The following is a 12,396-nucleotide window of genomic DNA, read 5'->3' as shown; positions in this document are numbered from 1 at the left end:
TCACAGTCTAAAGTCAATGGGCCTGATTTATTAAATCTCTTCAAGGCTGCAGAAGATACACTTTCATAGGTGAATCTCTGTGATCCAGCAAACCTTGAATGGATCTGGTCCCAGATTGATAACAAATGAATTTTAAGAAATCCATTCCAGGTTTGCTGTATCACCCAGGTTCACTGATGAAAGTGTATCCTCTCCAGCCTTGGAAAGCTTTCATAAATCAGGCCCAACGCCGTGGCTCATAATGAAGCTTTCTTCCACGCTCAACACCAGTCACCAGTAAGACCAGGACCTTAATCCTGAGCTCAGCAAATAATTGGATCAATAGAATCTTTTATTCTTGAGCTCCTGTCCCTCTATCAGACCTATTCCTTGAGTCAGGCAGCATTTTGAGCTGCAGGGAGGCACCATGATGGAGATCAAAAAATTCTCCATATAGTCTCCATCAAGGCGCCTCCATCACAATGCTCCACACCAACTGCAATCTCCTCTCCTGCAGTGTACCAGGCTAAAGATGCCTTACAGATAGGTTAGCTGTTGGCGTGGTATGGGAGTGTAGCACAATGATTGTGCTTGCTGGCCATATATATATATATATATATATATATATATATATATATATATATTTATTTATACCCTGTTCAACCTTATCTTTACCTGAAATTGGTGAATACATGGCTTCGCTTAGCAATCTAATAGTTGACTGCCCCCCCTCCCCAGGTACATATTGCAGACACTCCTGTTACAGAATGAAGTCCTGGAGGCCGATGACCCTGTGCCTAATTGACTTCTCTGCTAATGTAGCACTGGGCAAAGGTATCTGAATTGTGAAACTTGTTTCATGTTTTTCATCTTCTTTCCCTGACCCATTTTAACTGATCCTCTGCTGCTTCCCTGGCAACTGTCTGTATGGAAAATTCCAGTGTTTGGGGACTGGTATTAGAAAAGCAAGAAGTCAGCCTGAAGACGAACACGTGGGCAGTAAGCAGCTAGAACTGGGTCAATGTACTGGCAATTGCCACGGGTCAAGTTTCCAGCAGGGATCCCAATAATTTGGATGATGTTTGGATGAGTTTTTTCATTCCAAGTAACTGGCTTCCACCCAAACTGGCTGTAGTTGGGCATTCATCGCATGGGATACTTTTGTACAAAACAATATAATATGACCAAACTATAACTCTATAGATATAGATTATCAAAAGATAATGAATATTGATAGAATCATTACCTACATATAGTAGCATCAGTGCAGCTCCTTCAAGTCTAGTAAACGCATAATAAACATGCATTTAAAAAAATATCCTAAAGCTGATTTTTGGGATACTGATAACCCCCTCCCAAACCTGGCTCTTAAAAAAAAAAAGATTCATGTAAACAAGGGTTCAAACAGTGCTCCAACCCAGTCCAGCCTTCTCAATCTCTGGTTACTTCCAGCGTCACTGGCTGCACGACCTGTGCACCGTTTATTGCCTGTTCTATGTGCTTTCTATTGGCTGGTGGGTTCATTTGTGCTGTAAAAGGACCTGGATGGCAAATTGTAACTTCACTCCCTCAAGGTAAGGAAAACTAAACAGTCTAGAATAGTGTTCTTCAACCAGGGTTCCTCCAGAGGTTACTAGGGGTTCTATGTGCAATGAGCAATTTGGGCCTCTCAGGTCATTTTAAGTGACACTAATTATCTTTTTGGCTATCTGTAAAGGTGGTATCCAACTGGCAAGAAATGTAGGTGAGCATTCTTCCCACTGACCACCACACTAATGTACTGTGAGCTGTGGATATAGTAATTATATGAGAAATTCCCTGAAGACCTGAACCTTATTTATAGGGGTTCCTCCATGTTAATGAGTTAGAGAAACCCTGGTATGGAGGATGGGTCGCAGGGGTACATACACAGCCCTTCTCCCAGTACGGGATACAACACCAGCCCCAATGATCGGCACAGGCAATGTTACCAGCTCCTTAATTAGTCCCAACAAATTAAAAAATTCCCATGGACAAGGAGTCATTGGCATTATGCTATATTCAGCAAGTGCTTTATATACATGACAATGCTGGTGACCGGTGATAAGCTGTAGCCCTATGACTAAGTACTGGTAATACAAAATGGGCAAGACAGTGGCTCAGGGGTTAGCACTCCAGCTTTTGCCCAGGTTCGAATCCCAGCCAGGACACTATCTGTATGTAGTTTGCAGGTTCTCAGTGGGTTACCTCCGTGTACTCTGGTATTCTCCCACATTCCAAAAACATGCAGTTAAGTTAATTGGCTTCCCCAAAATTGACCTTAGACTGTAATAAAGATATATGACTAAAGTAGGGATTAGATTGTGAGCTCCTTTGAGGGACAGCTAGTGACATGACTATGGACAGCGCTGCATAATATATCGGTGCCATATAAATACATGACTATAGACAGCGCTGCATAATATGTCGGTGCCATATAAATACTGTATAATAATAATGTATCATGGTGCTGTCCTGCTCCTTTGATTCACCTTTGTTGGGATGTGAATAAAACAGTTATTTATTATGGCATACTGCCTTGTTCCCCCCTGTTGCAGGGAGTTGCGAGAAATTGTTTTGCATGAGACTTTAATGAAATGCAAACATTATTTTTAACTAACCAATGCTTTATAGACTGTTTGTTCCTATATCGGTAAAGCCAAAAAAAAAACAAAAAAAAAAGCTAACAGGTTCACCCATAGTATCCAATTTGAAAAGGATACCAAGCTTTCTAATAAGCAAGCCCAGCACTGCCTGCATTAGATGGCGGCCTGTGTAGTTTACCAGATGATCCACTCTCTGCTAAGAGTCAGTGTGAGATGTAAGTGCAAAATGATAAAAAATATATATATAAATATATAAATGATATAAGAATATAAAAATCCTGTTCCTATCCAAAAGCTAAATCTAAATATCTCCCCAATATTTTATAGAGAGTGTGGTTAGATGGGCACCCTGTACCATGCTTGGTGGTGCTGCCCCGGTTCCAAAGATTCTGGATTTGGATTTAAAATTTAATTTATTCGGTTACACATACTAACATACCAAAACAAATGGAGAGCGCCCTTTTTTCTAAATTAGAAGATTCTGTTCCAAAACAGACTTCTCAATTGATTGCGTATATCTTTTTGCAGCCCGCATCACTATTGCTTGGTATTGGAAAGCCTCCGCTATACCTCTTGATTTTACCAAACATAAACTTAACTGGATAATGACTAATGATACGCTGACTTGTTACTTTAGGAATAATTTACACTAATTTGACAAAACTTGGGACCCCTGGATTGCATTTAATACGGAGTAAAATCTACGAGTTGAACCCCTTTTTCCTTTTCCTCTCCTTTCACTTCCTCCCCTACTGTTACTTTAAATAGTCCCTTCATTCATGTTTTCCCCCTTCTGTGTTGAAATCCCTACCCTTGTTTGTTAAATTTAAGACTAATAAGTAAACTTGGCATTTGAACAGTCACGACTGGTGTATTTATAGAAACTGGATATTTTTGTATTACCAGATGAAGTGCCAGTGGAGTATTTAGTAACATCAGGGTAGAAGCAAGGATTCTTTATTGGTTGAATATGTTTACTTTGGGTTAAGGTTGTTAAAAATGAGGATTACACATGCCATACATTAATATACTTACTCCGCCACCTATTGTCATTATCTCATACTGATATACTTATTGTTCTATATTTTATATGGTGATGTCAAATGTCTATTGTTCTTTCTAATGCCTCTCCTTTCCTTTTTTACTATTACTTATATTAATAATAATAATAATAATAATAATATTACTAATAATTACTGATATTTACTAAATAAAAACACATAAAATCTTATTTTTTATATACAGAGCCTTGACAAATGAAAAAAAAGACAAAATCGAAAACATAGCAATTGTGTAGTTTTCTAGAGATACTTAGAAATGTATCAAGAGATGCATAAAGATTAGATTTCTAAATGGTTCATTTATCTGTTTAGATTTATTTATGCATACATCCATACTATTTGTATACATTTTCCCAATTTATGTTTAGTGTTACAAAACCAAAAAAAATTTAATATAATATTTCATATTTTAAACAGGTATAATAAATGTGCATCATAGCTTATGAGTATTTCAAATTTCCCACTTGCACCCAGCAGAAGAAAACTTCAAACGAGTCTCAAGGAGCCGAATTTTTTAATTGGAAATCAGATGATTGAAGAAGGGAACTCCCCTTCTTCCTTTACTTGCATAGAGAGCAAAAACCTACCAATACACATAAACACACTGCAAGATAGAACAAAGATAGTGCCAGGCTTCTTACTGGAAAGCCCAGCATGCACAATGTAAACACAATGTTATGAAAGTAACACTATAATATTTAGGTGCAAATTAACATTATATACAAACAATACCAATATAATAGAATGTATCTGTCTGTGAAGATTCTCATTTATCCAGGTCATTGTATATCTAGTAGTTGTCAGTCACATTTAATTGGACTTGTTTCTGTAATGTTTAAGACATTTTACATGTTTGCATTCTGATGAAGATCTTTGACATTACAAAACATACAATACTATTTTTTTTTTTTACGAAATAAAATACCTTCTTTTTCTAATGCTTGCCTAAAAAAAATTCTGAAAATCAGTATAGTTTAATATAGTCTATGAGGAATATTATTCATATTATATATTATACCAAGGGACGGGAGCACTTACAAATTTGAATACTTAATATATTAAATTTAAAAGTGAAAGAGCAAGCAAGTAATAATGTGTAAGTAAAAGATCCTCTATAGCACATCATGCTCTCTAAAGCAATGATAAGTGTGCCCTCTAGTGGCTGCCTAGCTGAATATAAAATATTGTCATAAAAACACGATTTAAAAGAATGAAAACTATGAAATGTATATACATTACATCCAGTGGCCAAGACCAGACATAGCCAACAGTGGGCCCCTGTGCAGAACTAACTTGGGTCCACTGTAGGAGCTTCATGTGGCTGAGGAGGGTACAGGGCCCTTGTGCAGTAGCACGCTTTGCAACTTCCTATATCCACCCCTGATTAGATTCACTTTACCTGTTGAAAGGCATAACAGTCTTTATATCAAGATGTAGAAGAGATGCAGTACCTTGGTACCTGTGTAGAAGTCATCCACGGAAAAGGTGCCCATGAATGGGAATTGCATATGTGTGTGGGTATCGATTCCTCCAGGGATAACCAGCTTTCCCGTGGCATCGATCACCTTCAAGTCAACAATGTGATTCAGCTGCAGATTATTTCCAATGTCTTTTATGATCCCATCTTCAATATAAACATCAGCAAACTGGGAAGAATCATTGTTAACAATTTTACCTCCTCTGATCAAAATCTGATTCTTAGCCATAGGTTCAAAAGTTTCTGTAATTGTATTGCTTTGGGATTAAAAATAGGAATAAATAAATAATATCAGATTTCACTTTGTGTTGTGATGTCCAGTCACTGCTGTGAGCTCTGTGCTGCACCGTGCATCTGACACTTGCTGCACTCCAGCCTATACTATGTTATGTGATATTGTGCATGCCACAGCTTTCTTTATATGTTATGAACATGAGTGACAAACCCCTCCTCTGACTTCTGCTGGGTTCACTATACACATTCACCATAGCAATGTATGATTAACTGCTTTACAAATCTGTGACTGTAACTGTGAAAAGTGAAACATTTACAGCTGTGATCTGCTATAAAGACATATTAGATCACAACATTAAATTCCCAGACATTTATATGACACACACAACAAAATGAACATGCTGATATGCAAACTAAACTTTACTGGCTACAATATCTTTTTACTTAAATCTAATTGAGCTCTGCAAGCGGACTGGTTAAATGGTGAGAAGATTGTTAAGGTAAAAGGTATTCTAACAATGTGGCTTGGAATTGGACTGAACTAGTACAACAGCTTGTCATACTATTCTGGTAATAAATGAGCATTTAACAAAGGGGAGATAGCACAAAAAAATCTTCAGTCTTAAAAATAAATAATAAAGTTCACAGCAGCCAATTAGGTACCAGTTGGTATAATTCTAGTGCAGATTGGCAACAAAATCATAACAGCTTAATGGCTAATGTGAGCAATACCTTGTTATTCTTTACCGTCAGTGTTCTGGATCCAAAAAATGGAAGACCTGTGGCAACATATAGTAGAAGACACGCATTCTATGTCCAGATATTTGGTCACTTACGTTCTGATTTAATATACCTCTCCAAGACTGGTGAAGATAGACTATCATGGGGGAACCTGGGTGATGCAACAAACCTGAAATGTATCTGGTCCAGGATTAAAAACATGTGCCACCTAACAGCAAATTGTTTTTCAGATATCCCAAGTTCTCCCATGATAGTCTGTGTTCTCCAGTTTTGTAGAACTTAAATAAATCAGGTCCATAGTATACAGGTAGTCCCCGAGTTAAGGACATCTGACATACTGACCCTTCCTAGATACGAACAGGGCTTCCCTGCTCGCTCTTGTGCAGGACGGAGGCTTGATAGGGGGCAGTTTGCATGACTTGCAGAAGAAATCTTTTGCTAAATACAGCTGATGTTGTGGGTGATCTTAAGAGTGGAGCTGATCTGTAACATCTTGTAACTATTTATTGACCAAGACAAACTCTGCATAGCTTGCTCAAGAAGTTAATGAATGTTTAGGCTCCATAAAGATTTTTTGCTTTGTTTGTGATTAGCTCACAGTGGGGATTTGAAACAGTAAGTGACACCACGCTGCCTAATATGTTGAGACAAACATCTGTTTTAGATGCATTTATTAAAATAATGTACCTGTTCTGAGAATCTATTATCACTTTTAGTAGAAATGATTTCTTGTAGTCTTTTGTATAAATGCCAACCAGTTTTCAGCATTTTCTTGGTAACACTCTTCCATGAAGAATTCCTTCAGTTGTGAGATGCATGAGGGTTTCCTTACATGAATTTTCTGTTTTTGGTTCTTCCTCAAAGTTTTAAAGAGGTTTACAAAAGGACTAGGCCAGCCCATTCCCTTCATTTTTTTAGCTGTTACTTAGTGGAATTGTTTCAGATCATTATCGTATCAAAGACTGGTTCAACTTAGAAAAAGATTTTAACATGATGCCAAATTGCTAAATGACACATTCAGTCTGATTTATTAAAGCTTTCCAAGACTGGAGAAGATTTGCAGGATCACCCAGGTTCTATGAAAATCTCTTGTCCCCAGTCTAGGAGTGATTTATTAAGTCAGGCCTTATGCCTTTAAGCTGCCCAGACCCTCAAGCAGCCATACACCCCAAAATATCACATTTCCAAGATCATTCTTCATAGTTAGGATGAGGTTCTTGTGCCAAACATGTGTACTGTTACCGTGGCCAAATAACACCAGTACACAGCACATTTTTCCAGAATGGCCTGGTCTTTGCAAAATTGCAGTGTAGCCTTGCTCTAATGGTATTTACTTTGTTTACCTCCCATGCAGGTTAAACTAGTACAACTTTTTTTCTGATTGTAAATACCTGCACTTTGATGTATATTGTTGCAGACAAGACACCAGCAGATCCCACAATAAAATTTTGTGGTTCCTATTTTAATGTCAAATAGGCAGACCTTGGGCTAAATTTGCTGGGCCAGTTTCTCCTGTATAAATTAGCATTCAGTCTACAAACTATGCCATTTGCTGATTAGATGTGGAGAGAATTAATGTAAATAATCTAGCAATGTTTAATAATCAATTGCCAGATGTCAGACTTCTTCCTGTGGGCTTTACATGGCTCTTTTGATCTTGGCATAAAGACAATACACATGTCTATAGCAAAAAGAACAACAGACCCTCACTATCTAAGGTTCTACCTGCATCCCCCCTATGGAGGTTCCTATTTGTGGCACCTAATCCTAAACTTCTTATTATAACTTCAGAATGAAGGAAGCAGGTGTGTGCTCATTTGGAATACTACAGGAGAAGCAGATAAAAGCTCACGTGTTATACTATAGAAAGGGAAGATATAAGCTCATGTGTTATACTATAGAAAAGGAAGATATAGAGTCATGTGTTATACTATAGAAGAGGTAGATATAAAGTCATGTTATGCTATAGAAGGGGCAGATATGAGGTCATGTGTTAAACAATAGAAGGGGCAGATATAAGCTCATGTGTTATACTATATAGAAAAGGTAGATATAAAGTCATGTGTTATACTATAAAAAGATTATGTAGAAAAATGAGGAAATTGCTAATGAGATTCCGTTGATCAAGTGGGGCCACATACCCTGATATAAATCAATGTGAGTGGTATAAAAAAAAAGGAGAGAAAAAAAGCCAGGGTATTCGCTAATTGTGGCAATGTATTGAAAATAGTTTGCAAATTTCATCAAAATAATAAGTGTTTCAAAAATAAACAATTGAAGTCAAGCCCGCTGTGTCCTAAGGCATGGGGGTTCCTTTTGAAATATTAGCTAGACATAGATTCCCTAAATGAATTAGAACAAATAAACCAATTGTGTCCCAACACATTTCGCCTCTAAGGGCTGCTTTAGGGGACTTTAAACAAGATGTTGCATTGCTAGATGATGCTGTCAAAAGGTCAGGGAAATAGAAGGGATTGGGTTCAGTAAGAGTTGCACTGATTGTGCTGTAGTTGAGAATCGCAGTATAATGCGTGTGTTGAAAGGCAGCGTGGCAGCACTCACTATAAAAAGGTTAGATATAAAGCCATGTGTTATATTATAAAAGGGGGAGATATTAGGGATGAGCGAGCAAATTTATTTAATTCAGTCTCACTGCGAATTGGGCTGTTCTCGCTTACCAAATATGTAGGCAAGAACGGCCTTCGTAAATTCGGACAGCGAGACCGAATTTTTGGGACCTGCAAGACCAATCAGGGGAGTGGAGCTGTCAGCTCTGCTCCTCCGATTGCTCTTGCAGCCCTTTACTAGTTGTATGTGTTCTTGGATAGACTTTCTCTATCCAAGAACACAAGGGGTCCTGTGTTCCTGGATAGAGAAACTCTATCCAGAACACATACTACAGGGCGGCAACGGCAATCAGTGGAGGGGAGCTGTTAGCCTGTAGTATGTGTCCCTGGATAGAGTTTCTCCACCCTGGAATACATTGTGAGTCTCGCTGGCTGCTCATGATAAAATGCAGCGTGAGAAAAATCCTCTGATTTCTCCCACGGCCGCATTCATTTATAAACACAAGCTGTATGACTCACTCTGAGAACCACGGCTGCATTTATGAATGGAGCCATGAGAATCCTCCTCTCAGTGAGAAATCCCCAGGCAATACAAGTCAGGATGAGGGCTTGCCCTAAATCTGACCTGTAGTGCCCGGGGATCGCTCACTGACAGAAGGATTCCCACAGTTGCATTTATGAATGCAGTCGCGATATTCCCCACCTATAGTGATTTCCGGGATTTCTTATGGTTTCGTAGAATTTTGCCGACTAATCAGAACTTGGAGGAAATTTTCGCAAAAGTGCTGGAGGCATAGATATAAGCTCATGTGTTATATACTATGGAAGGGGTAACTATAAGGTCATGTTATACAATAGAAGATCAGAGATTATATGTTATTTGATAGAAGGGGTAGATATGAGATTATGTGTTTTACTATAGTAGGGGTACATATGAGGTCATGTGTTATACTACAGAAGGAGTAGATATGAGGTCATGTGTTATACTATAGAAGAAGCAGATATGAGAATATGTTTTATACTATAGAAGGAGCAGATATGAGGTCATGTAATACTATAGAAGGGGTAGATATAAAGTCATGTGTAATACTATAGAAGATGCAGATTTGAGATGATATGTTCCCCTGAGGAAGCCTATCAGCGAAACGTGTCAGAACATGAGACGTTCTAGCCTTTTCAATATATAGGGATTCCTCTGTATAGACCAATGGTTATATTTCCCATGATGCTACAAGAAAACTGACTCATGTTGAATGTTTGTTTTGTTTATTTATCAGATTTGTATATGACTTTTGACTTTTATTACACCTTTGCCAAAAAACCTGTCTTTCTTTTTCTCTTAGTTAACTGAATATTTATGTATCACATTAATTTTGGGGCAGATATGAGGTCATGTGGTATACTATAGAAGGGGCAGATATGAGGTCATGTGGTATACTATAGAAGGGGCAATTATATTGTAATGTAGTATACGATAGAAGGAGCACATACATTATGTGATCACGTAGTATACTATGAAACAGCCATTATTAACCAAGGTTTCACGCAACCCAGGTTGAGAATGGCGTCTATAAAGATGTTTTTCTAGCTACCACTGAAGGAGGCATTCTTCCTACTGGTCATCAATTTAGGAGGCTTTTTTTCCAAATGACCCCAGCAAAAATTGGCCTTATTAGGGGGTAGCTTGAGATCTGAAAATGATTTTGGAGGTTCCTCAGGGTTAGGAAAGGTTGAAAAAGACTACTACAGAATCTACAGATATATGGTCATGCAGTATACAATAGAAGGAGCACATATGTAGGTGTCATGAAGTATTCTATAGAAGAAGCAAATTTGTAGCATTTTATTTTAATATAGAAAATGCAGATATGTGATCATGCCATGTACTATAAAAGAAGCAGATATGTGGTTATACAATATGCTATAGCAGCAGCAAATACGTGGCCATGTATGTTACAGATCAAAGAAAAATCATTAGTGAAAAATCTGGCTGCGTAAAATGAAAAAAATGAAGATTTTCAGCATTTTTACAGAAATCAAGAAGATGAGAAGAGAGCCGATTTCATCTGATAATAATAAATCTGGACAAATAACAGTTGTAGGTTTGAAAAAGGCTTTTCTGCTGCTTTCTTGCTGACGACATTAGGGATCTTTTTTAAACCTAAAATATTAACCGTAAAATACACAAGGGGCGTGTAAAGGTGCTTTAATGTGACCTCTATATGGCAGCAGTCATACATTTGTGACACAGGCCATGATAAACTAGCTCTACCCTATTATTTTTAAGATAATATAGAAGGAAAGGAAAGAGAACAGTAAGGAAAAACTCTGGATTCAGAAAAAAAGTGATATGCAATTTGCACGACAATGCTGTAAATATAAACAAATATGTTGTTACTGGCATTAGCTTTGTGGTCTCAGCTTGAAGTGGAAATAAAGTATCACTTTAAAAAACTAATACCACCAGGCAGGGCTTTATTGCAAAAAGGACAGGCGATATCCTTTTTTGCAATAAGCATTCTAACCTGCCTCATAGCTCTCTTGATCTGTCTAAATCTCTGTCCTCTGCAGTTACTGGGACTGAATAAACTTCGGCAAGCTTGTGCAGAAGTTACGTTATCTGGACCTAGCCAATAAGACGGCCAAAGATTGGAACAAGGAAGAGAAGAAGGATGAAGATGTCCACTACAGAATATATATACAGTGAGTATTGTCATCCTATTACTATATATATATATATATATATATATATATATATATATATATATATATATATAAATATATATGGTAATAGGATGACAATACTCCCTATCTCCCAAAAGAATCTTCATGTTTTTACTCCTTGGTGGAGACTACAATCATTTGTGCACACACAAATTGCACAGGCGTGCTACACTTTTGTTACCATGAGGAAACTGCCATACAGCCATCATTGGGGCACATGCAAATATCAAGCAGCTGCAAAAACCTGAAGGAGATCATCAAAGGAGTTCTTAGAATGATGCTGACCCAGCAATTTTTTTCTGACACTGCACAATGTATTGTCATTAGTTAAAGGAGAGTTGTAATGAAACAAACAATTTCCTTAGAGAAGAAAAAAAGGAGTCCTGACAAAAAGGTTTACAAGAACCCTTGTAACCTACATATTTCACCTGGAGAGAATTGCTTTATTCTAAAACTCAACTTTCTGTACTTAGGTAACAGATTCAGAAAAGAGTAAAACACAATAGGCTTCAGAACAGCCTCTCAACTTTTTTAACATTGAGGAACTCATGAAATAATGTTCAAGTCTTCAGGTAACCCCTTCTATAATTACTATATGCATAGCTCACAGTACATTGGCATGGTGGTCAGTAGGATGGATGCCTCTTACTTTGCCTGGCAATGGGAATATTGTCACCTTTACAGATAGGCAAAAAGATCATTGGGGGCAGTTAAACTGAACTGAAATTGTTCATTGATCAAGAAAAGCTCTGAAAGAACCCTGGTGGAGAAACATTGCTTCAAAAGCTTCTTAGTTGCTTTGACTTTCTTCTAACTTGATTTATAAACATTTATATATTTCTCTTTGCATTGCTCAAAAAGTTGCTTTGTGCTTCCAGGAATTACTATGATTCGTATGGGAAGAAAATCAGTCCGAGCACAAATGGCTCATACCGTGTAAAAAAAAACCAAAGCTTTTTGTCAAAAAAAATTGGAAAGGGTAAAAAGTG

At 37.5% G+C, this 12,396-nt stretch overlaps 1 protein-coding gene across 1 annotated transcript in view; it reads right to left on the bottom strand.

The window, feature by feature from the left end:
* DPYS (dihydropyrimidinase) overlaps positions 1 to 5,518 on the bottom strand; it is a 37,392-nt gene extending 31,874 nt beyond the window's left edge. The window contains exon 1 of the mRNA XM_072410749.1: positions 5,116 to 5,518. Coding sequence (XP_072266850.1) covers positions 5,116 to 5,370 — 255 coding nt within the window. The 5' untranslated portion in view covers positions 5,371 to 5,518. The remainder of the gene's footprint in view (positions 1 to 5,115) is intronic.
* Positions 5,519 to 12,396: the final 6,878 nt, after the last annotated feature.

This window comes from Pyxicephalus adspersus, chromosome 5, assembly GCF_032062135.1.
Source record: "Pyxicephalus adspersus chromosome 5, UCB_Pads_2.0, whole genome shotgun sequence".
NCBI classification, from domain to species: domain Eukaryota; kingdom Metazoa; phylum Chordata; class Amphibia; order Anura; family Pyxicephalidae; genus Pyxicephalus; species Pyxicephalus adspersus.
Note: the sequence above shows the minus strand (reverse complement) of the source record. Positions and strands in the feature narration are given on the sequence as shown.